General features: G+C 46.6%; 4 protein-coding genes across 7 annotated transcripts in view; all 4 read right to left on the bottom strand.

The window, feature by feature from the left end:
- Window positions 1-629, bottom strand: part of LOC104937556 (mitogen-activated protein kinase kinase kinase kinase 4) — a 33191-nt gene extending 32562 nt beyond the window's left edge. Inside the window, exon 1 of the mRNA XM_019272751.2 lies at window positions 325-629. Within this exon, the coding sequence (XP_019128296.1) occupies window positions 325-381 (57 nt within the window). The 5' untranslated portion in view covers window positions 382-629. The remainder of the gene's footprint in view (window positions 1-324) is intronic.
- Window positions 630-4225: 3596 nt separating this feature from the next.
- Window positions 4226-7824, bottom strand: chst10 (carbohydrate sulfotransferase 10). Of its 3 annotated transcripts, none has more exons than XM_027291789.1 (6): window positions 7660-7824; window positions 7069-7212; window positions 6881-6987; window positions 6559-6784; window positions 6280-6385; window positions 4226-6199 (listed from the first exon to the last, which is right to left on the bottom strand). In XM_027291789.1, exons 2-6 carry the CDS (start codon window positions 7172-7174, stop codon window positions 5647-5649), a joined length of 1098 nt encoding a protein of 365 aa, XP_027147590.1. In that variant the 5' UTR covers window positions 7175-7212; window positions 7660-7824; the 3' UTR covers window positions 4226-5646. The 3 variants fall into 3 exon arrangements, with proteins under 3 accessions (XP_027147590.1, XP_010752115.3, XP_027147589.1); XM_010753813.3 differs by having other exon boundaries at window positions 7657-7823; XM_027291788.1 differs by lacking the exon at window positions 7660-7824 and adding an exon at window positions 7310-7440.
- Window positions 7825-8638: 814 nt separating this feature from the next.
- On the bottom strand, window positions 8639-11406 carry rpl31 (ribosomal protein L31). 2 transcript variants are annotated; one of them, XM_010753809.3, is made up of 5 exons: window positions 11276-11406; window positions 10126-10229; window positions 9668-9793; window positions 8805-8917; window positions 8639-8711 (listed from the first exon to the last, which is right to left on the bottom strand). In XM_010753809.3, the coding sequence occupies exons 2-5, from the start codon at window positions 10227-10229 to the stop codon at window positions 8680-8682; spliced, it is 375 nt and encodes a 124-aa protein (XP_010752111.1). In that variant the 5' UTR covers window positions 11276-11406; the 3' UTR covers window positions 8639-8679. The 2 variants fall into 2 exon arrangements, with proteins under 2 accessions (XP_010752111.1, XP_027147284.1); XM_027291483.1 differs by lacking the exon at window positions 11276-11406 and adding an exon at window positions 10991-11201.
- Window positions 11407-12301: 895 nt separating this feature from the next.
- Window positions 12302-21887, bottom strand: zc3h13 (zinc finger CCCH-type containing 13). The gene is made up of 20 exons (XM_019272763.2): window positions 21662-21887; window positions 21081-21257; window positions 20893-20996; window positions 20699-20813; window positions 20484-20595; window positions 20191-20357; window positions 19959-20110; window positions 19680-19880; window positions 19420-19587; window positions 18995-19335; window positions 18393-18887; window positions 18058-18306; window positions 17448-17970; window positions 17250-17362; window positions 15611-16903; window positions 14868-15518; window positions 14637-14780; window positions 14291-14491; window positions 14011-14174; window positions 12302-13929 (listed from the first exon to the last, which is right to left on the bottom strand). Exons 2-20 carry the CDS (start codon window positions 21246-21248, stop codon window positions 13717-13719), a joined length of 5574 nt encoding a protein of 1857 aa, XP_019128308.2. The 5' UTR covers window positions 21249-21257; window positions 21662-21887; the 3' UTR covers window positions 12302-13716.
- Between the last annotated feature and the right edge of the window lie 1331 nt (window positions 21888-23218).

Genomic DNA, 23218 nt, shown 5'->3' with positions numbered 1-23218 from the left:
TAAAAAAAGCAGTGTTTTAATATTTCCCCTCCCTGTTTTTATCAACAACATGGTCCAGTGTGAGCCAGCTGTTGCGCCCCCGGTCTACCCGACATGCCAAACGCATCTCGAACAAAGGAAAAGCAGACACTGGCAACACCTCGCCACGGCTCAGCGGTCATTTCCAACACTTCAGCTCCGACAACAAGAGCCACCGGAGAGCGGGTTAAAAAAACTTCACAGCCACACGGACGCGTGTGTGTTTTGTCGAGAAATGTGAAATAAAAAGCAGCAAAAAAAAAACAAGAGAGAGAGAGAGAGGGGGCTCGGTTCGGCTGCACTCACCCGCAATGAAGCCAAGTCTATGTCTACTAGACTTTTAGCTGGAGAGTCGTTCGCCATCTTTCAAATAAAAAGCCGAGCTTTCCTAAGAGTGAACGAAAAAAACAAACACCCGCCGCTGTATCATTGGCGGGGCTCCTCGGCGGCTGAATCGACACGCAGGCCCCCGGTCTCGTATTCCTCTTCTGGTGGGATCCGCTGGTTAGTGAGACGCTGCGAGCTCGCTACTCCATGTTGAGGTGGCAGCAGCCGCGGGTCCGCTCGCTCCCAGCCTGGCTGCGCCGCCTGCGTCAAGCTGGACCGGAGACTGCGACTTCCGCCCAGGAGTTTCAACATAAAAGCCTCCAGATTACACTGAGGAACACAATTTTTTGGGTGCCTAATCCAAAACTACGGAAGCCCTAAAAGGCCATACATACATACATTTTATTCCACCTATTTTCTCGTGATGACGAGATAGCTTTCTCCGTTTTCTCGTGATAACGAGATAATTTCCTCCGTTTTCTTGTGATAGCGAGATAATTTTTCTCCGTTTTCCTGTGATAACGAGATCATTTCCGTGATAACGAGATAATTTCCTCCATTTTCTCGCGATAACGAGATAATTTTCCTCCGTTTTCCCGTGAAAACGAGATAATTTTCCTCAGTTTTCCTGTGATAAGGAGATAATTTCCTCCATTTTTTCTGTGATAATGAGATAATTTCTGTGATAACGAGATAATTTCTGTGATAATGAGATAATTTCCTCTGTTTTCCCATGATAACGAGATAATTTCTGTGATAACAAGATAATTTTCTCCGTTTTCTCGTGATAACGAGATAATTTCCTCGGTTTTCCCGTGATAACGAGATAATTTCCTAGGTTTCTCGTGATAACGAGATAGTTTTCCTCCTTTGATCCATAGTTTCTGACAAAGGTTTGTACACTTGATCTCAGGACCATCCTTGACTGTTCACTCACTCATATCAAACATATTTACTGTATCATTTTTGAGCAATTCAGCCTCAAACTTCATTATTTTGAATTAAAAAGGGCATTTTGTACAATATTTACTCTACTGTAAAATCTCTTTGATCCATAATTTCTGACAAAGGTTGATACATTTTGGCTAATCCTCACTCCAGTCCTGAGATCAAGTGTACAAACCTTTGTCAGAAATCATCTTGTTATCACGGGAAAACGGGTGGAATAAAATGTATGTATGTATGGCCTTTTAGGGCTTCCGTACAAAACTGATCTCCGTTTCTGATCTCTTTTCTCTATTACGTCAAGTTTTTGAACTATAGGTTTTCTTAAAAAATATGAAAAATACTGTACTTAACAGATATGTGCTTGTTTTCACAAAACAAAAGTAACAGTATGTGCAATTCTGCAAATCTTTTTGCTGTCGCCAAACCATGGGGTATACCAAATGCCAACTTTTCACGTGTTCCTTTGGTCCACATCCGTAAACTCTCGACACACTGCTTGCACACTTTGTGAGGGGCCCCTCATGGCTGGTCTTGATCACAGAGTTTTACTTTAAAATATGAAAGATATGCTTGTTATATCTATCTATCTATCTATCTATCTATCTATCTATCTATCTATCTATCTATCTATCTATCTATCTATCTAATCTTTATTTTGTGTATTAGGCTTATGAGAAGGTCTTTGACCAGCTATAAGACACCTGGTGTCAAACCTCAATCTATCTATCTATCTATCTATCTATCTATCTATCTATCTATCTATCTATCTATCTATCTATCTAAATTTAAAGGTCCAGTATGTAAGATTTTGTTGCATTTAGTCCACAGTCAGTAGTTTGTCTGATCTGGGCTACTGTACTCAACATGGCGGCCCTCAATGGAAGAGGACCTGCTCCCACTGTAGATATAAAAGGCTAAATTTACAAGTACAAGATTTTATACATGCATGAAATCATAGTTATAAAATATATATATTCCATGTCTGCTGCAAATCTTACACTGGACTATAACTATAACTACAATTCAGTGATTACACCACTAGATGCAACTAAATCCTGCACGCTGGACCTTTAAGTATTCATCTTAACATAACTCCAATGTCTCCGATTTCCCTCTGAAATGTAGCAGAGTAGAGGAAGTCAAAAATAAGATAAAATGGAAATAAACAAATAAAGGACAGTACATTATAGACGTGAGTGTGTGTTATGTGTGTTATTTTAGGGGTCCTTCTAAGGGCAGATAAGCTATAAATGCTGTGATACATTACTAATTATTAATTGTTGTGCAATTTCTATATTTTGTGTCGTTCCTTGTCAAAGAAATATTGATTGAAATGAGCACAGACGCTGCTGAATAATTGCAGACAAAATGCTAAATGTAAAAAAAATTTAAAAAAACACATGTATGTCATGTATATATACAATAACAAGTTTAAGCTCCCCATCAAAAATATATTTTATGTTGAAAGTCAAACTGGCTCATTTCCGCTTTTTGTCCAGCCTGCTCCTGTCTGACTTGACGCACTTTGATTGAGAACCGCACAAACACAGGAAGCCGGTCAGCTCCGCACAGAAAGAAAAGGGCTGGGCCCTGAACGCATCACGCATGATCTGTAATGCACACACACAGACACAGACACTTCACCACCTCTACACGGGCCTGCATGTCCATGCATATATATATACACATAGTGCACACTTCACACACACACACACACGGGAGGGCGTGTGGGATAAATAGAGGCAGCCAGGAGCGCCACCTCCACCTCCACCACCACCACCTCCACCGCGCACAGCATCCTTATGGACATGCGCATGTTCGACTTCAGTGTCAATATTAGTAATCATGGGTGTGGCAAGGGAGCAATCTCAGCAGTGATGCTGTGTATGTGAGTGCAGTGGAGTCTGTGGAGCATCATGGGACATGAGGAACAAATCAAAATCACCTCAGTACCGAGTCCAAATGGTTTTTAATAAGAGCTGTGATCCCAACATGTTCCTCATTTGTGTGTGTTTGTGCACTGATGTCTTGCCAGCATCACTCTGTGAAGGCTCCTAATAATCCTCCCATTAATATTAAAGTGGTTAGAGCTCAGTGCAGTCTGCAGCCTCAACTTCCCATCAGGCAAATCAGTGAACATCGTGCATAAAGCTGTATATACAATGTGGAGTTTGTGGGCTAACGTTGGCCTGCCAGATGCCTCTAGTGCAAAAATAAAAATGAATGATTTTGTGTGTATGGTTCTTTATTTTTGTGAGGTAAAAAATGTATCTTTAAATATCTAGGATGCCTAATTATTGATTATTTTTCATAATCTGACTGTTACATTACATCTTAATTCAACAGAGGCTCACCTTTAAAAAGGTTCAATTCTGGACCTCCAAGGGGAAAAGAGGGAGTGTATTCTAGAGAGTAGTCACATAAACAAGACTATGTGAAACACCCTCCAGCGTTTTACAGCCTCAGTGTTTCAGTTATTAATCAAAACTTTCACACAGACAAAGCTAATCTTTTGGTTAAACAAACTTCCAACATTCAAAACGACAGGGGCCGGACGAACCAGTTAGACAGGATGGGAGAAGTCACACACACACACACACACAACGCCTCAGGCACTCTTCAGACACTTAACTAACACTTATGCTCTATAAATCAACTTAAATCCACCTGCCATGAGGTGAGCTTGTACAGATGGCACTGATGCTGTAAATCCTGTTACGCCTGCAGCGTATTTAGATGTTTGTTGCTATGAAGTCATTGTTCTGCCTTTATTTCTGTGGTTCAGGTGTCAGTTCAGTCCTGTGTGGTGACATGTATCCACAGGTTCAACACGGTTCATAGTTTTCAACCAGTCAAACTTTTAATTCTTTACTGCCACCTTGTGGATATTTGATATTGTTGCAAGCCACGTGAAAAGTAAGAGCACATGTTCTTTTATCAACACATGGAACTTTATTACTAACTAGTGCTCGTCTTTGTATTACGATCACCTGTCCGCAAAGGTCATCAGGGAGGCAGTACCGTCTTACAACTGTTTGCACCACCAGTCAGCAGGTTAATAATATTATAAATAGCAACATGTGATACAAACGTTGAGTTGCGAGTCATGTTAAGAACATTTACAACAGTACGTTTCTGATAGAAAAATGACCCTTTGAAATCCAGTGCCGGTTTCCTGCGACGTTCCAAGCGAGGTCAAGAAAACAAAGGCGAAACCTTTTGTCAGGTTTAGAATCAGGGACAGTGTGGATCAGGGTGGGGACAAGGTACATTTTTAAACCATTTTTCATGATATCTGAAGAGTAATTTACCGTCCTACGAGACATTGATGTTTTGCATAAAGCAAAAAAATCAATGGTGGACACCTGAAAAATGTCAACGTCTAATTGGTTTGGATTGTTTTCTTGCCGTTCGCACTCCTTGTCCAAAAATATTTGTGCGTCCCTGATACAAGACCGCCTTCCCCTGTGCAGAGCGTGATGGCAAGAAGGGCAGGAAAGACGTAACACTGTCCTTCAACAGGATGAAACCTCAAGTCTACTGATACTTTTTTTCGATACCACGTGCTTAAATTTGTATGATCTTTGTTAATTATCACTCGGTCAAATAACTAGTGTCTCCACCTCGCTCTCCTCATGTGCAGTGTGACAATCACAGAGAGAGAGGTGTAGACGCTTCATTATACAAGCACAGTGATCGCACCTGGTTGATGTCACGCTGTACCACACTGGTTTTGACTACAACACAAGCCTCCTCCTCAGCTGCTGCTGTGAAGACAGACTCATGAATTAAAAAAGCAAATCTAGTGTACGACTTCTTTTTCATTTTGCCGTGGTATCGAAAGAGGTATCTAGTATCTTTTTTAAAAATAATTTTCAAGATTTAAACTGGTACTTTAACAGCCTTAAATCAGTGTAACTGGTGCTCCATACAGTGCAGTAAAATAGCTACATTACAGGTTAATAACGGGCCTGTATCCCGGGTGTTACACAGTACACCTCTTTGATAGACGAGGATAATGAAGTCAGAAACATTAAATATAAGATAGCAAACGTGTCTCATTTGATCTGCGGATTGACTTTTCTGCAGCGCTCGCCACCGTACGTGACTGTGTGCCTGAACTCCTGTCCCGTCCTTTGCAGCAACACTCTCTTCAGTGTAGTGTACATTACAGGTTTGCTTACACCCCCCTGCATTAAAACTGTTAAATATAGGAATATTAGGCAGCCGTTGCAAATACGTTACAGTGTGCAATCTACCGCATACCAGTCAGTTAGCTACAATACTCCTCCGTCTCAGTACCCCAAAGATGCTGAGAGGATTGTCTATGAAAACATGTCAGTGTTAATCATTTTAGTTCAGTAGAAAGTCTGGGCTCGGGTAACCAAAGAGCTGGAAGTCGCCCTGGTAACGTGCGTACAGACGCCTGATGTCCCGCTTGCTGATGCCTGAGAAGTACTGCTCCACCTTGGTCCTGTTGTAGCGGGTGATGCCTGGAGGAATGGCCGGGTAGGACACCAGCTGGTCGATGCCCGCCGCTTTGAGGATGTAGGGGGCGTCGTGCTCCAGAGTCTCGTGGTGGCCCACGGCGCTGTAGTGTATTTCACACGGCGCGCACAAGTCCGCGTAAGTCACCCAGTGGATGATGTGCTCGCCGAACTGCCTGTCCATGCGTCGACGCCCTTCCACGTCACCCAGGTAGCGGACAAAATCCTCAAAGTGGAGCCCCGAGGCGGAAAGGTTGCTGTCCCGGTGGCTCTTGCGGTACTTGCGGATGATGGCCGGAGCGATGTCGTGCTTGTACCACGGCTCAAAGCGCGGGTTCTTCACGAACTTGTCTTTGAACGCAGAGATCAGGCGCTCGAAAGGATCTCTCACGATGAAGAACTTGAAGTAAGTGTTCAATCTGTTGGGGGGGCCGCATAGAAAACGGGTTGTGAAGGGTGATCAGACAATCCAATGCTCTATCTTGTAACAGTAACCAACCTGTGAGTGATTTCCTGTGGCGTGAGCAGCGAGAGACGGGGCAGGCCGTTCTTCTCGTGGTCGTGAACGAGGTTTTCTGGGATCTCCTCCACAGTGGGGAACGCCCCTGACAACAACGTTAGCAACAAGAGTCATCAGCTGAATTAAATAAACAAACAAACATGCTTTACACGTGTGTGTACAGCTGACTCACAACATCATAAATGCTATTTATGAGCCATTCCTTATTATTGGAGTAAACACACGCATTGTTATTACTTTCATCCAACCCGTATTTACCGTTGAGCACAATGAGGACCTTCTTCCACTGCGTGTTGCCCACTTTGGGCGTCTGGCAGAACAGGATCTTGTGTTTGTCGCAGACAAAGATGCGGTCCAGGACAAACTTGCTGATGGAGACGTGAGTCAGATTCCTGAGGCTGTTGTTCTTGCACACACTAGAGAGCAGCTCGACTCGCCTCTCGGAGACCGTCTGCCACTCTGCCGCTGTGGGTACAGCTGAGGGCTGAAACACACACACATTAATGTGACTGATAGCTTTGTTTTGAATACGACTGGGTTTGTTTCGAATGAAATCAGCACATTTAGCTGCATCAGTCACCTGATCGGATGGCTTTGGATCTCGTTTTTGGCTGGAAACAGGAATGGGTTTAACCACCTTGGTGCCTGGCACCGTCCAACTCTGACCACCAACCCTCTCTCCATAGTCTGAAAAACACACATCAGAGCTGGATCACATTCACGCCTACACATGACACAATCTGCAGCGATGAGACAAGACAGCTTTACCGTCTACAGCTCTGAAGGTGATGAACTTGCTGACGAACATCAGGATGAGCAGCACCCAGCCGCAAGCCCCGAGGAGCAGCCAGTGGTGCCGCATCGCTTCGCCCATCAGCCGACGGCCATGGAAACACGGAGCGCCGCTCACCCCTGCACACACGGACACACAACTCACTTATCTGTTATAACTTAGCTGCATGATGACAGTTAACACACGAGTTAAGTCTCAATGTGGATATCCACTGACGTTTCAGCTAGCCAGCCAGCTGGTGTTACGGTTTAACGAGTGACCATGTTAACTGGCGACCGTTAGCCGAATGCTAACCGTGGTTGTCGTGGTAACAGCTGTTGAGACAGGACAGAATAACGGTGTTTTTTCTTGTCTTCAACGGCTGTCGTAACTATGACAACCACGCCAGTTAAACACGGTCGCCCGTTGAACCGAAACACTGGTCACTCGGTTTTAGTTAGCCGACCGAGCTAGCCACGCCTGTCCCACCCAGGACAGTGGACAGACACGGAGAAGACAAACTTGAACAAGGCTAGAGTTTCATTTAACGCGTCAACACCCCCCGGAGCGGCTTCCAGCCTCACCTCCTCGCTCAGTTGCAGCTACTTCACAACTCTGGAGGTGTTGGACGATGCCATCGTGTGTAGCAGCGGTGTAGCCTCCCTGTTCTTCACAACATCCGACCCCGCCGACACACGAGCAGCGCCCCCCGGCGGTGAGTGAGCGCTTCACTGCCACAAACACGCTCTGCGTTAAGTCTCCCCCAGACGATCTGAATGTGACTGTGATCCAGTCTGCTGTCAGATGATACCATCTGAAAGCATAGAGCTGCTCCGTGCGCAGTGAAACAACAGACAGGAGACTGCAGACATGGTGATTTTACAAGGAGAGCAGACACTCAGATTAAACCATCATGCACAGGATCATCTGCAGATGCACTGGAATTAGAAGTGCAATCCTTTTATGCAACCATAACTTAAAAGAATATATTTTTTCAGTGATACTTCAATACTCTAACATTTCTTTTTCTGTTCATGTGAACATCCCATTTGTGATGCCATACTATAATCTCGTTACAGAAAGGGATTAGATCTCTGTATCCTGAAATATTCTCACAATAAAAACAAGTCTACCACAAGCACGTCATACAAACTATTTCTACTTTCAGGCTATGGGGTTAAATGGCATTTATAATTTTAAAAATAGGACAGTTTTTGCATGTGCATTTCTCTGTAAGTAGTCCATAAATGAATCAACTAGAAAAATAGTCAACTATTTTGATAAGATTCATTTTTATATATAGAATTTTCCATGTATAAATGTCAGAAAATGCCGTTTTCAGCCTCTTAAACATGGAGATTTCCCACTTTTCTGCTTTACAGTCACATTAAACTGTTTCATTAGGTTTTAGACATTTAAAGACATGAGTTCAGACTTTGAGAAACTAGATAAACTAGAATAGATAATTAATATAACCATGACCCTGCTTCCACAAGTCTAAACATTAATCCAAATTCAAGAAGTCAGTAAAGTGCAGAAACAGGAATAAAGACACAAAACAAGAGGTTCTTTTATTCCACTTTATTCCACTCGTAGAGGGGACAACTTTAGTTTTCATCAACATTGACTGTCTGCAGACCTGTTGGAAAAACAGAGAGGGGGGAAAGGATTAAACAAATGTCTTCAAAGCTTCAGTAGGTAAATGACAAAAATGAGCGAGCGGCAGATTTACCTTTGCATGTGGTGACAGGAACGTATGTGACCAGGGTGTACAGTTTGTTGGGAGAGTCCTCGTCCTCGTTACGTTTCCTGGACAGACGTACGCGTATCCTGTACGGCACGTTCCTGCACAACACACAACGCCAGGGTTAACGTCTCCACTGGAGGAAGGCTATTGGATAAGTTGCCACAACCAGACATTGAGCAGCAGGAGTTGGAGTGTTGATACATTTTCTCACTATTGTGCTTTGATTTCAGGCTTAGTGATATAAAACATATTTAAGGACGATGGGTGCTAACCTCAGCAGTGTGCTACAGATGGAGAACACGCTGCAACCACCTTTTGTACAAAACAAGAACTTCAGGGTAAGCTAAAAACTTCTCTGAAAAGCTGAATACGGGATATCCAACATGCTGAAAATGTGATATCCCGTATGCAGACAGAAATCAGGGAACACTGTCTCATGTCTTGCAGTCTTTCCCCCCTCCTTCCCAACACCTTTCAAACTTGTTTAGTACAGTGAATTTCCAACCATAGTCACTTAATATGAGCGAGTTCAACATCTTCTCATGATTGTTCCTCCACAAAAGGTTGTTTTGTAATATGTTTCACGTGTCAGGACAAATATACAAGCTGGTGCTGATGCACACATTCACCAGGAGATTACATGCTGTACAAAATGTACTATAAATTCATATTAAGCGATGACAGTGCAGGACAAAAATGCACATTTTGCTGTCTTACTCCACCTCTCAGAAGCCCTAAACAAAAAGCAGCACACAGACTTAAGTTTCTTCTATTCTGACCTCAGCAAAACACCACCCAGACCGGTGTGCTTTTGCTCAGCTGTCAGCATTAACAGCACGTCGTCTCACCTGACACCCTTGCTCCACACTGCCTTGTTGAGGCGAGTGTCGATGCGGACATCGGGAGTTCCCATCTCCTTCACGGCGAACTTGCGGATCTCCTTGATGGCACGTGGGGCCCTTTTCTTGAAACCCCTGCAAGGAGACAGCACCGTCAATCACATCATTTAAATGGCAGTGATACTAACTACAATTTAGCACTACTAACATCATCATGTGGGACTAACTCAGTCCTTAGGGGCCTGACTTGGGGAGCCAGAGGGTGGCCGGTTCAAGACCTGAACTGCTTCCAGGGCATCTCTCCACAACTTGCACGTCTTAAGTGTGTGGTTGTATTTCAGGCTTTTGTGTGTAAAACAACTTCTCTACACAAGCCAAACATGTTTAACTAGCACCAACTATTGTGCAGCAAAGTCCCTGAATCTAACCTGCCCAGAGCCCTCTGTCTGTGTCCTTGCAGTACTCACACTCCATGGATGCGCTTGTGGACGTTGATGGTGTACTCTCTGGTCACCACCTCATTGATGGCTGAACGCCCCTTCTTTTTCTCTCCTTTCTTAGTTGGGGCCATCTAGAAAAGAAGATTAAATTAAGCATCACATTTAAACCAATGCACCTTAGGAAAAACAACAAGTTTTGCTATTTAAAAGCGGAGTAGCATTATAGCGATGGGAAGTTCAGTTGTTTTTAGGGAGTCGGATCATTTGACTCCCAAATTTATACCTTTCATAATTCAGCCAAATTTAGTGCTTATCTGACTTACGATTTGTATGTGTACACATATCAGGTATATATATTCAATACGCCTTTTGTAATCAAGTATTCAAAAGTAAAAGCAACATTTTCTAATATCAATAATGGGAAGTTCAGTTCTTTTTAGGGAGTCGGATCATTCGACTTAGCTCTTCCCAGACTTATACCTTTCATAAATCAGCTAAATTTAGCTCTTATATGACTTACTGTACACACATTATGTATATATGTTCAACCACCCAAGTATTAGAGTAAAAGTTACATTTTCTAATATCAATAAATTGCTGTCGGTAGCTGTCATTGCGTTCACAGACCCAATGAAACCGCCCAATGAATGCACTAACTTGCTTGCAGAAGCCCTGTGCTACACAAAGCAGATAGAAACACCAATAAAAACTTTTAAGAAAGAGGACAGCTATTGACTGGTGGATGCACACTTCTCATGTGGCTCTTTGAACCGGCTCGTCCACGAACGACACATCACTATTTAGCCTGATATTAGCCCAAAGCTGCCTCTAGGTAACGTTATTTAACGCAAGCTGACCGGTAAGGTTGATGGTTAAGATATATAATACTCACTTTAAGACAGTAAGTTGACCTAGCGGCGGTTATTTACGTTATAAGATACGTCACAACACAACGCTGGAAACGGGAGCACAGCCCGGCGATACGAAGCCACTCCGGTGCTACCATCCGTGGCCTATAAACTGTCTTTAAACACGTTCATCCACGTCAAAATCCTGACATTCACGACTATATAGCACTAATATGTGTGTTCGGATGAAGCAATCGGTGGGTTTGAGCCTTTATATCGCAGGATGGAGTTAGATTGTGGAAATATAATCGCCGACAGATTTTACTCACCTCGGCTCGTAGTTGAGGCGGAAGTCGGAAGGACGGATCTCAAGCAGAGGCGTGTGGGTAAAGGAAACCGGTCCGTCGGTCGGCGACAACGTGTGTACAAGTAAAAAGTTCCTAGCTCGCTTTGTTATTGTTTGTACTGACGATCAGGACAAATAAACACAGAATAAACACCTCCACGTTAAATTATATAATGCAGACTTCAGTTAGATGTGTTTTTATAGCTTAAGAACATGTATAGCGTGTGGCATGACACATACAGTTATGTATCCATTCATTGTACGAGGCTTTGAACCTGTTAAATATAAGACACATTTCATCCAGTCACAATATATTATTATATTCTTTTCTATATAGTTATTTATTTGCATAAAACTATTTTCTATATAGTGTTTGTATAGATGTTTAACACGGTTATAGATTTATTTCCTATGCAAATGTTTAATTCTTCTGTACATATTTAAATTTAGGTCTGTCTCAGGTCAATTTTTAACATATAGATACTGTGTTATAGGTTTATTCTAATGTATGTTTGCATGCTGCTACTGAATGCTTGAATTTCCTTTGGGGTCAAGTACTTATCTATCTATTCAGCTATAGATGTTTATGTTGATCTATCTATCTAATCTTTATTTTGTGTATTAGGCTTATGAGAAGGTCTTTGCCCAGCTATCAGACACCCGGTGTTAAACCTCAAAAAAGATGGCCCGACAGCTGTCATTGCATAAGTGATAAAATTGTGACTTACTGTCAAACTTTATAGAATAAAAAAAGTAAAAAAATATATTTATATTTACTTAATGTAGCACTTTTTCCATAAGGGTAAAAATTATGAATTTTAAAGGTTACACAACCCCAAAAGTGGGTCGTGATTATGTGTCAAGTTGTGCACTTACCTCAAAATGCAAAAGTTTGCATTTAGTCGCTGACCTCCAGGTTAATTCACCGTGATGATCTCTGATAACTAGAACTACATTTGAATTCCTTCCAGGTCCTCGCTTGTCCTTATTTGATAAAACGTCATTACAATTTAAAAAATCATTCTACATTTATTTTACAGTAAAAAATAAAAATAAAAAATACAGCGTTTAACCAAATATCATTACTTGCACATCTCAAAATTGCTCTTGAACCTTAGACAAAATAAATATGTAGTAGGAAAAGTGTTTTCCGACCACATAGAGTTGTGGTCAGACTAAAAGATAGCGAGCTACATCCGAGCCCAATCTTTCCATGTCTGCTGTAATGTCACTTAGATTTCAAGTCACAGTTTCATGGCTGGGAGGAGGTGTCATGTTGAATCCAGGGCTCTAAGATCATTCTTATTACGTTCTTTAAGCTGTTGATGCTGGTTTGTCCGTTGAATGTGTGTCCGAGCGCTCACGGCATGCACAACCTGCTCTTTTTCAAGTGTCACTTGTTGAACTAAACAAGCACATCCCAGAGGTTCACTTTATCCACCTGTACAAGTCTTTTTATTGTGACTCTGGTTGGTCAACCACTGGAACACAGAAACACGATGTGAAGCTGATATTAATTATCTTTTCAGTCATTTTTAAAAAAAAGTCTAAGTGTCTTTTCCTATTGAGGACATTCTGGCTCCTTTTTTTGGATGGTGTGGGCTGGTTAAAGAACGAGAGGGCTTCCACATGGCAGTGTTGGAGATCTGGTACTCTGGAGTCTACAGTGTGCTGTGCGCTCACTTCAGTTCATCTCAGGGAGACATTGCCAAACCATTCAAAAAGCAAACACAAAAGCAATAATCTTTCCAAAAGTCTGACAGAACAAATTACATTCGATGGGAGGAATAGTTTGGCAGTGCTTATTTTTCCACGAGAAACATTCATTCAAGTCCCTGCAGGATGTCTCAGTGTTTTGTTGGTCGGTAACACTCGGCAGAGATTTGCTCTGCATATATTTTTGTAATATTGTGTAAACAAAACAAACAAAAAAACAAAAATCACATCAAGTGTCACATTATTCGAAGGCTGAACAGTCACTTCATACAAAGCAAAAGACCCGTTAGAAAAATCGACATCTAACCACTTTAATGCAGTTGTAGTAACCAAATGCACAGTATATGAAAACAACATTTAACTTGATTAGGCAGGTAAAACGAATAATTAAAAAGCTGCTCTAAAACATCGCATTGCAAAAAAAAAACAAAAAAAAAAAAACATGAAGTCATTTTAGGTTTCTTTTATCCTTCTTGTACATTACACACCTCCATAGGCTAGAATGTCCAGTAGTCTATGGGACTGCACTTGCAGATGATCCAAAAACATGTAAAGCATAACTGAATAAGATTCACAATGTTGCTGTTTTTTTTTCTTTATTTCCACTCATGACTAAAAAGGCTAATGAAACGGGACAGAGTCGGGCGCCTAGAAGAAGCTGAGAAGCGTTCACTTTCATATGTTTTGACTCAATACGCCCATTTTCTTTCAGGACACACACACCTCAGCCTGTGCTGTGTTGAGCTTACTACTACCACCACCTGCAGCAGCTGCAGCCGTCTCGGCTGCTGGTGCCGACCCACCGTCAGGCCTTTCTGGGTCCGAGGCCTGGCCGGCCATGGTCCTTCTGAAGAGGCGCATGCTCATCTGCAGCAGCTCGTTGTCGACCACGGGCGTCGTGGGGTACTGCTTGGTTAGGCCCTGAGGAAGGATGAACAGATTTAGACACACGTCTCCAAACTAACTGCGGTGTTCAATCCGCCGTGATTGGGTGACATCTACCTTGTCGTTTTTGAGCAGCTGCCGGCGGATGGCGAAGTCCCTGCGGGCACACAGGGCCTTGCAGCAAGGCCCGAGGTTGCTCAGTAAACCCGCTCTCTCCACCCGCCTGTTCAGGGCTGCCATATTCAAGGCTCCCAGGTCGTGCTCAAACAGCTTGTCCGCATCTGGCAGGACAGAGTTGACGGGAGTTTTAGAAAGACTGATCACACAAAACAGACTTGAGATAAAGAAGAACTCATGATAACGTGTCATTTCAGGCTTCCGGGGTCAAAACTCTCACCTTTGGGGTCATCCAGCTCAGACTTGCACACCTCTCTGACCTGCTCCAGGAGTTCGGGCCCAGCGAGTCTCTTGGAGATGCCCGCCCTAAGAAGCACGGCCCCTGGGGTGAACCGGAGTAAAGCTGCCCCTGCTGCCCGAGGTTCTTGCTTCTGTTTGGGCATCAGGCTGGACCAGTCAACATCGATCACATCCAGAGGACCTGTCAACACATGGCATTAACAGGTTCACTTTAAATAGGAACGTGTAGTGCGCGTCCTAACAATCTTCTATTTTTAAAAGGTGTTTCTGATGACAGAGGTAGGCAGCCTTCAAGTAGAAGTTTAAAAAAAGGTATTTCCTGGTACCTGTAATTTTCTCTTCATCTTGCTGATCCTCTTTTTTCTGGCTGTCAGCCAGGATTTCATCCAACTCATCGTCGCTGATCGGTTCATACTCTTCTCCAACTGACGGGACCGACTGCCCATCGTCCTCTTTCCCGTCGTCGTCTCCTGAGAACCCACACACACAGATTTCTTTAAATCCACGTCGGAAAATTTAGAAGTCACGCAACAAGTGCGTACGTGTTTCCGTCTTACCGTCGATGCTGTCCGCCTTCTCCAGCTCGCGCTGCTCTCCCATCAGATGGTGACTGTTGCTCAGCTTCTCTGGCTCTGGAGGGCTGAAGGCTTCCCTCGGCAGCAGAGGCTCGTAGTCGCTCCTGTCCTGTCGCATCATGTCCACTCGCAGGTCTCCTCTGATTTCGGCCCTCATGTCCACTCGTCCTGGAGCCCTGGGGTCGCCGTGGGGCGGCAGGTCCAACATCATCATCCTCTCCCTCTCTCGATCGACGCCTCTGTCGCCTCTGCCGTCTCTCTCCCGCTCCCTCTCCCTCTCATGCTGCTGGATGAGTCCTTCGGGGAGTAAGCGTTCCCTCTCCCTGATGTCCCGCTCCCTCAGGAGAGGCTCGCGCCCAGGACGCATCAGGAGGGGCTCCCGTCCCCTGCTAGGCCAGTCTCTGGGTTCGGGCTCCCAGTCTCTCTGCTGTTGTAGCGGCTGTTGGAGGAGCAGAGGAGGCTGCTGCTGCTGCGGCTGCTGAGGCCGCAGCTCCTTCCGGTCTCGTTCCCGCTCGAAAGGCTCCCGGTCTCTCTCCCGTTCTCGGCTGTCGTAGGAGCCGGCGCGGGACCTGGCCTGTCTCTCGGAGTCAGGAGAGCTGCGTCTGGAGCTGTGGCTGCGGGAATCCTGCCGGTCTGGAAGGCAACAGACAGAGATGTAAGCACATCTATAACATTTTAGTTTGATTTTTTAAAGATGTTCATATGTCAGACCGCTCTGTGTTTACCTGAGGAGGTGCTGCGGCTGGGCTCTCCTCTCCTCAGCTGGTCGATTCGAGACTTCCTCTCGGCCCCTGGTGGTTCGTTCACAGCCGGACGCTCCCTCTCTCGCTCCCTCTCTCTTTCCCGCTCCCTCTCTCGCTCCCTCTCTCTTTCCCGGTCCCGAGAGTTGGCACCCTGCAGCCGGCCCCGGTGTGATCGAGGTCCTTGCAGGTCGTCTCTGTGGGCAGACTCGTTGGAGGGTGACCGCAGGCGTCTGGACGATGTGCGGCTCTGGTTACTACCCATGCTGCTGCTGCGCGTCGGCTCCGGGGGAGGCTTGCGAAGCAGCGGCTGGGACATGAGCGGCTGTGGTGTCAGAGTCTGCAACAGCATCTGAGGCTCCTGGGGGATCAGAGGGGCGATGGGTGGAGGGTTGCACCGCTCCCTGTCCCTGCCCACCCGGAGACCTGCTCTCCTAAGAGGCTCAGCAGGAGCTCTCTCAGCAGGAGCCAGGGGTGGTTGCGTTTCAAGTGGTCCTCCCCCTCGGTCTGTGACCTCCTCATCGGACCAGTCGCTGAAGTTGTCCATTTTGGACAGTGGAGACGGCTCTGTGTTGCCTCCAGTACCGCGGTGATCGGGCCTCATTGAGGGCGGTGGTGTCCGGGGACCCCTCTTCCTCTTGTTGTGCAGCTGATGAGCGGATGAATCCTCGTCAGACACATCCGATTCTCCTTCTTGTGACCGTTTCCTCTTTCGTTCAAGTGCCTTCTTCTTGGCTACTTTCCGGGGGGAGTACAAGGGTGGAGGTACTTCCGCAGGACCAGTAGTTGGAGGCTCGGGGTTGAAACGATCTCCTGCACCAGCCAGGCTGCTGCCGCCACCGACGCCGACCTCCTCTTCTTTCCGACCCTTCTTCAAACCCTTCCTCAGCGACTTTGTCTTTTTCTTGCCCTCCTCGTGGGACTGGGAGCCGGCTGTGTCTCTGTCTTCGCTGGCAGTGGTGAGGGCTGACGGAGGCGGGGGCGGCGTGGACTCTCGCTGGTCTCTGCCTCTGCTGCGGGAGTCGGTCGGGGTGTCTGCAAGGTGTTCTCCTCGCCTGTCGCCGCCACCACCGCCTCCTCCTCCTCCTCTGCTCCGTTCCCCGCGAGGCTCCAGGTCCTCGAGGCGGCCACGTGCTTCCCTCTTGTCGCTGGCTGCTCGCCGTTCCTCATCCTTCCAGTGACCGGGCTTTTCCTCAGGCGGGGCAGCCCTCGGTGGAGAACGTAGCAAGGGTTCCTGGGGTCGCACCACCTGGCTCAGCAGACGGTGCTTGTCACTACCTACACAATAACAGAACCACACTTAGTACTTGAGAAGCATTAAAGCATTCATTCAAATAGCTGCCTGCCTGGACTGCCAGTTGAGCCTTTTTATATATTATTTTTATTTATTGTGCATGGTTCAAAAGAATTATTCGACTCGAGCACATTTCTGTTCGCTGGAACTCATGCAACCGAAAGACGGGTTAGAAACAGTGCAGTAAAGGAGAGGTGGATTTCCCCGTTAAACAGGAGTGTGTCCTTTCAAAAAGAATTTCCCTACTGTCAGATGGAGGCGGACACACTGGGCTGGGGAGGAGGGGCTGTGGGTGGAGCTTGGCCTGCCCTCGGCCAATCGGGCGCTCACTTTTGTCTTCTCCACTGTTGTAGCCGTCGCTGTCTGCCGGGCTGAGGTCCCGCGTCGCTCGCTTGGGCGAGGGTCGGGGGCTCGGGCTGCTCTCCAGCCTGGTCCTTTTACGACTGAGGAGAGAGGGGAAGAGAATTATTACCAAAAAATAAAATAATATTTTTTATGATCAAAATCTAAGAAGGAAGTCAGACAAACCTCGTCTTGCGGTCATCCCGGGTGTCTCGAACAGAACGGTCGTCCCTGACGTCCTCCCTCCTCTCCCGTCTCTCCTCCCTTCCTCTCTCTCGCTCCTCCCATTCCCGCTGCCTCTCGCGCTCCCGCTGCTCCCTCTCTCTCTCCCTCTCCCTTTCCCGCTCCTTCCTCTCCCTCTCCCGCTCTCGTTCCTCCCTCTCTCTCTCCCGCTCCTCGCGCTCCCTCTCCCTCTCTCGTTCCCTCTCCCTCTCCCGCTCTCTCTCCCTCTCCCGCTCTCTGACTCGCTCCCTCTCCCTCTCTGCCTCCCTCTCCTTTTCGCGCTCCTTCTCCCTTTCCCTCTCGCGCTCTCTGTCCTTCTCCTTCTCTCTTTCCCTGTCCCTCTCCCGCTCCCTCTCTCGATCCCGGTCGCGGATCCTGTCGTCTCGTCTGTCCTCTGCTCTGTCAGTCCTGCGCTCATCCCTCCTCTCCTCTCTCTCAGACTCCTCTGATCTCCCCTGGTGTCGATTTGGGGAGGCGGCTCTTTGATCTGAGAAAACAAAGTTAAATTCAAAACACTTGTTTTATTCTATAAACTCACGTTTCTGCCACATTCCAAATAAATTTCCTCCCATACCTCTCTCTCTGTTGTCCCTGCGATCCCGCTCTCCGTGGCCTCCTCTCCTGTCGTAGGAGGAATCACGGGCTGGCTCTCCTCTCCTGTCACCCTCGTAGCGGTCTCGGTCCGAGCCCCTCTCGGAGCTTCTTTCGGTAGCGCTGCGGTCTGTGCTCCTCTCCGCGCTGCGTTCACGTGCACCACTGCTCCGTGACTCCCAGTTGTCATGGCTGCTTTCGAGCTGGGAGCCCCGGGAGTTTCTGTTTGAACCTGGTAGAAGACAAAAAAAAGGAGAGATCAGAAGGTGACACACTCGCCACATACATATGAAGAATAAATGTGATGTCGGTTCCTGCCTTTATCAGAGGTTTCATTAGCACGCCCTCTCCCTCGGCCGTTCCTCTCAGTTCTGTCCATCCTGTTATCCATGCGGCCTTCAGCTCTCCCTCCATCATCCCGCCCATGACCTCTCCCGTATCCCCTGTCCTCCTGAACCGCTTCCTCCTTCCTGTGAGAGTCAGCCCTCTCCCTCTCTCTCTCCTTTTCCCGCTCGCGGTCCTTCTCCCTCTCCTTCTCCCGGTCCCTCTCTCGTTCCCGTTCGCGGTCACGCATTTCCAGCGACTCTCGGCTGGAGCGGGTCTCAGCCCTGCTCTCTCTCGTGTCCTTTATGTCCCTGTTGTCTCGGTGGTCGCGAGAGTCTCGTGCGGTTTCCCTTCCTCGATCGCGGGCGTCACGTCGCTCGCGGGCCTCTCTGGTCTCCCTGTCGTCACGAGCGTCCCGTGATGAGATCTGTTCAGAGTCGTAGTCCCGGTCGTCGCGGATGCTTTCCTTCTCCCGCTTGCTGCGGCTTTCTGTTTAGAAGAGAGTGGGTTAGTTTTGAAGAAGCTCTACACTCAATCGCTTAAGAAAAAGAACTAGAAGGACACGAGAGAACCAAGACAAACAAACACAAAGTTACCATCTCTGCGCTCGTGTCTGCGCTCCTGCACGGGTGGACTTCTCTCCCTTTCCCCGCGGCTCCTCTCGCGTCCCCTGGAGTGTCGCCGGCTGGGGCTCGACCTGTCAGATCGACGGTGGGGCGAGGAGGCGTCGTGGGAGGTTGGAGGCGAGCGTGAGTGCCGGGACGGGGAGGGGGCAGAGGACGCGGCTGCTGCGCTCCGGTGGTAGGCGGGAGAGGACGAGCGACGCCGACGAGGCGAGGACGAAGAGTGCCGCTGGGCTGACGAGCCCGAGTGGGAGGAAGGGGAGTGATGGCGTGGAGGTGTGGGGGTGCGCTGGCGGCGTGGAGGAGAGGGGGACCTGCAGTTACAAAGGACGGTTATTTCCTGTATAATTAACTAAAAGTATCGTTACCAAATAATACAAATCACGATTAACGCTAACCTGCGAGGAGGGGAGGCCAGTGCAGCGGCCTTATGGGACGAAGCTTTAGGAGAAGTGGATTTCTTCCTGACTGGCGGTGACGTGCCACGAGAAGGCGATGACACGCTGCCAGAGCGCTCCTCTGATGTCACCGACCGCTTGGCCTTGTGGGAACTGTCCGATCGGTCCCTAAAAAACAACAAAACGTTCAAAAGGATGAGCGCTAAAGTTCACACAGTGTGGGGTTATTTAGACAGTCCTGTGACGGCTCCACGCCGTACCTGCGCTTTTCCTTCTTCTCTTTGTGTTTCTCGGCGTCGCGTCCTCGATCTTTGCCTTCCTTCTGCTTCTCCTCAGACTTCTCCTTGTTTTTGTGCTTGCCTTTGTGTTTCTTCCCCATCACAGGAAGGTCCAGAGGGACCGGGGGAGGAGGACTGGGGGTACGGGGCCCCTTCTTCTTACTGTGGCTACCTTTTGAAGACCTGGTTTTAAAGAACAGAAAACATCAGTCTCAACTGTAATGAGAGAAGAAGTTAATCCATATATGTTACAGTTACTACCTGGCAGATTCTCCAGAAACAGGTGAGGACACGGACACCTTCTTCTCTTTCTTCCCAGAACCTGGGCCTTTGGGTCCACTCTTGTGTTTTGGGGAACCACTGGACTTCCTGGATGAAGGTGAATCTTTACTGCTTAACTGCTCCGGGGATGCCTGAGGGACGGAGATTTCAAAATCAGAGGCGGCGAGGGCAGCGAGCGGTGCCGGTGGTAAACACATACTTAGTTACTTACCTTTGGCATGGCAGTGGCTCTTGTTTTGGCGGGGGTCTCGTCTTTCTTGATGACAATTTCCTCCCTCTTTTCCAGGTTCTCCTGCTCCAATTTCATCAGCTCGCGTTGAATCTTCTGGCGCTTCATTTCGAGGGATAACTCGTAGTCGTAGTCACCGATATCTGAGTCTGGAAAAAAAATAAATAAATAAAGAGGCTTCAAAAGAATAGTCCGAAACTCAGAGTCTGTCAATATTAATGTTCAAACGGAGAGATTTTATGACATTAAACTTGAACAAAAAGGAGACACTGAACCTTCACGATTGGTTTCCCACTCTGTGGGCTCTTCTTCACTGGCTGGGGTGCGCTCCTTTGTGATCTTTATATCCTCCTTTGCCCTGTGTCGGCCTCTGGAGGAGTCTCTCTGCTGTAGACGGACATGCACAGATGTTAAACTCACTCTCATCCACGTGTGACGCTGCTACTTATTCCATACAGACGAGTAAAGACCGAAGGAGCGGAGGACTCACTCGCGCTGTGGGGGATGTGGGCTCGTCTAGGTCTCGCTTCAGGTTTTCTGGGTCAACATCCTGTCTTTTATTCTTCATCCTCTCCCGCAGATCACCTGTGGGTCTCTCGGCTGACCTGCTCCGTCAAAAACAAGAAGAGTCAATAACCTGCAAACAGATTTAAATCATTCGTTCCAACACGGACAGACTCTCACCGACTAAAGCTAAATCCTTTGCCCCGTGGCTGAGTTCCATGTGTGTAGCGACAAGTGTTGCCGTAGCTGCAATTACCGGTCTTCAGCCAATTTCTACAGTGACTCTGAAAGACACAAACAGATGAGGCTCGGATGAGACGAAGCATGGGGATATCAGTGGGTAGAGATATCTGCAGGTCAACACATACATCAGCAGCATTACTCCCAGTGCTGGGGCCGAGTCTTTCGAACACACTGGGCCGGCGGGACGGGGGGGCGGGGTTGCTGGTGCTGCTGGTGGCGGTGCTGCTGTTGCTGCTGCTGTCAGATATGGTCTTTGAATTCTCCACTGTTACCTTCCGCCTGATCTTGGACATTCTGCAGGACTGGGACAGAAAAAAACAAACAGTGGATGTTAACGAGCATGCACACTGTGGAGTATGTGCAGCTCTCTGCATTCATTCATTCAGAACTCGTGGGCCTTGAACTGAGTCTGATCACTTTCCTTTTTGAATGTCTATCCTCTAGTTTCGTGCACGACTCGAAACATAAACATATGCAAATGTCTCGGCTCTCGTTTGTCTATCGTTAGCCACCAGCTACACGGCTTTAAACGCCACAGTTTGGGCATGCTGCATTAAAACACAGCGTGTGTGTGTGAGATAAGTGGAGTTAAGTGTGTCTGAGGGAAACAACAAGCTCAGCGGAGGCTAATGCTAAAGCTGGAGCTAATGGCTTCGGGCCTGCTCCACCGTGTGTCCGCTTAAAACAACAAAAAGCTTCCGCTCACCCAAGATATTAAGTCGGCGTCGCATCTACTTTAGTCCTGCGTGCGGATTCAGCCCTTGTGAAAGAAATAACAAGGCTTTATTCTTTAAAATCAGAGGCACAAGCTGCCCTGGGTGCCTTCATGTTGGCGGAGGGTGTGCATCAGAGACCCCGTTCTGCTTCTTCTGTGGTTTGTCAGAGGTGGCGCTGTGCTCCTCTGCGCCACCTGCCGTCTGTGCTGTGAGCCGCAGCCACCGCGCTAATGTTGCGTTCACTGCCGTCTGCTGTAGTGGTGGGAATTCCGGCTCTTTTTTGGAGATCCGGTTCTTTTGGCTCTGCTTACTATAAGGAGCCAGCTCTTTCGGCTCCCAAACGGCTCCTCACATTTTATTAATTGGTTTAATTAATTAATTATTATTATTATTTTATTATTATTGCTGTTATTATTATTTTATATTTTTAAATGTTGGCTTATTATTTTATATTTTTAAATCGGCTCCCAAAGAGGGGCCGGCTCCCGTCGTTCACTTCAAAGAGCCGGCTCTTAGAACCGGATCGTTCGACACATCACTACGTCTGCTGTAGTGATGGGAATTTCGGCTCTTTTTTGGAGAGCCGGTTCTTTTGGCTCTGCTTACTATAAGGAGCCGGCTCTTTCGGCTCTCCATTTATTATTGTTTATTTTTAATTATTATTGCTGTTATTATTATTTTATATTTTTAAATGTTATTATATTTTATTTTTGACATTGTAAAGCACTTTGGTCAGTGCATGCGGTGTAAAAATGTGCTATATAAATAAAACGTACTAACTATTTAATTTATGTATCACCCAGAATAATGCAATAATGTAATAAATAATGTCTCTCGTCTCCCTCCTGTCGTGTTTGTCCTCCGCGACCGCTGTGTGTGTGTGTGTGTGTCTGTCACCCCTGCCGTGGATGCTGCTATACATCTTGACCAATCACGTTCGGCTTTCACACAAAAAAGTGGAGAAAAAAAAGTTTTTTTCCATTAGTTTTTTTCCTCCACTTTTTTAATTAAGAAAGTCTCTTAGAACCGGATCGTTCGCGACCGACACATCACTAGTCTGCTGTAGTGATGGGAAGTCCGGCTCTTTTTTGGAGAGCCGGTTCTTTTGGCTCTGCTTACTATAAGGAGCCGGCTCTTCTATTTTTTCTATTATATTAAAAAATAAACGTTATTTAACTTTAAAAATGCATTTAATTTAATTTAAAACATTAATTTGCTTCCATGTGCTGTTATTACGCCCACTGCTGCATCTCCTGGCGTCTGTCATGAAACAGGCAACCCGCCGTAACTAATGTATACAGCAGCACAGATCCAGATCTGCCGCTGATGTGCATTCACATTTTTTAGGCTATTTGATATTTGAGCCGACCTTGAGTTTGTCATTGTTCATGAAATATTGTTTGTTTAAATACAGTATAAAAAACAACAAACAAGAGTTTAACGTGCTTATGTCATATAAAATTATCATGTTATGTAATGTGCCACGGCAACGCCAGGAGCTATTCACCAGACATTTTGTATCATCATATTGTAATAGCAGTGAATAT

Source organism: Larimichthys crocea, chromosome XIX (assembly GCF_000972845.2).
Source record: "Larimichthys crocea isolate SSNF chromosome XIX, L_crocea_2.0, whole genome shotgun sequence".
Lineage (NCBI taxonomy): Eukaryota > Metazoa > Chordata > Actinopteri > Sciaenidae > Larimichthys > Larimichthys crocea.
The sequence above is the reverse complement of the archived record's forward strand: the minus strand, read 5'-3'. Positions and strand labels throughout refer to the sequence as shown.

Excerpts from the sequence above, each read along its gene's own strand:
- chst10 (XM_027291789.1), bottom strand. The coding sequence starts at position 7,174 with ATGGGCGAAGCGATGCGGCACCACTGGCTGCTCCTCGGGGCTTGCGGC. Across the intron at positions 6,785-6,880 it reads ATCCAAAGCCATCCGATCAG|CCCTCAGCTGTACCCACAGC; the intron begins GTGACTGATGCA and ends TGTGTGTTTCAG. Across the intron at positions 6,200-6,279 it reads CCACAGGAAATCACTCACAG|ATTGAACACTTACTTCAAGT; the intron begins GTTGGTTACTGT and ends CCCCCCCAACAG.
- rpl31 (XM_010753809.3), bottom strand. The coding sequence starts at position 10,229 with ATGGCCCCAACTAAGAAAGGAGAGAAAAAGAAGGGGCGTTCAGCCATC. Across the intron at positions 9,794-10,125 it reads CACAAGCGCATCCATGGAGT|GGGTTTCAAGAAAAGGGCCC; the intron begins GTGAGTACTGCA and ends GTCTCCTTGCAG. Across the intron at positions 8,918-9,667 it reads GTGTGGAGCAAGGGTGTCAG|GAACGTGCCGTACAGGATAC; the intron begins GTGAGACGACGT and ends TGTGTTGTGCAG.
- zc3h13 (XM_019272763.2), bottom strand. The coding sequence starts at position 21,248 with ATGTCCAAGATCAGGCGGAAGGTAACAGTGGAGAATTCAAAGACCATA. Across the intron at positions 18,888-18,994 it reads CAGACACGAGCGCAGAGATG|AAAGCCGCAGCAAGCGGGAG; the intron begins GTAACTTTGTGT and ends TCTTCTAAACAG. Across the intron at positions 13,930-14,010 it reads AGCTGCTCAAAAACGACAAG|GGCCTAACCAAGCAGTACCC; the intron begins GTAGATGTCACC and ends ATCCTTCCTCAG.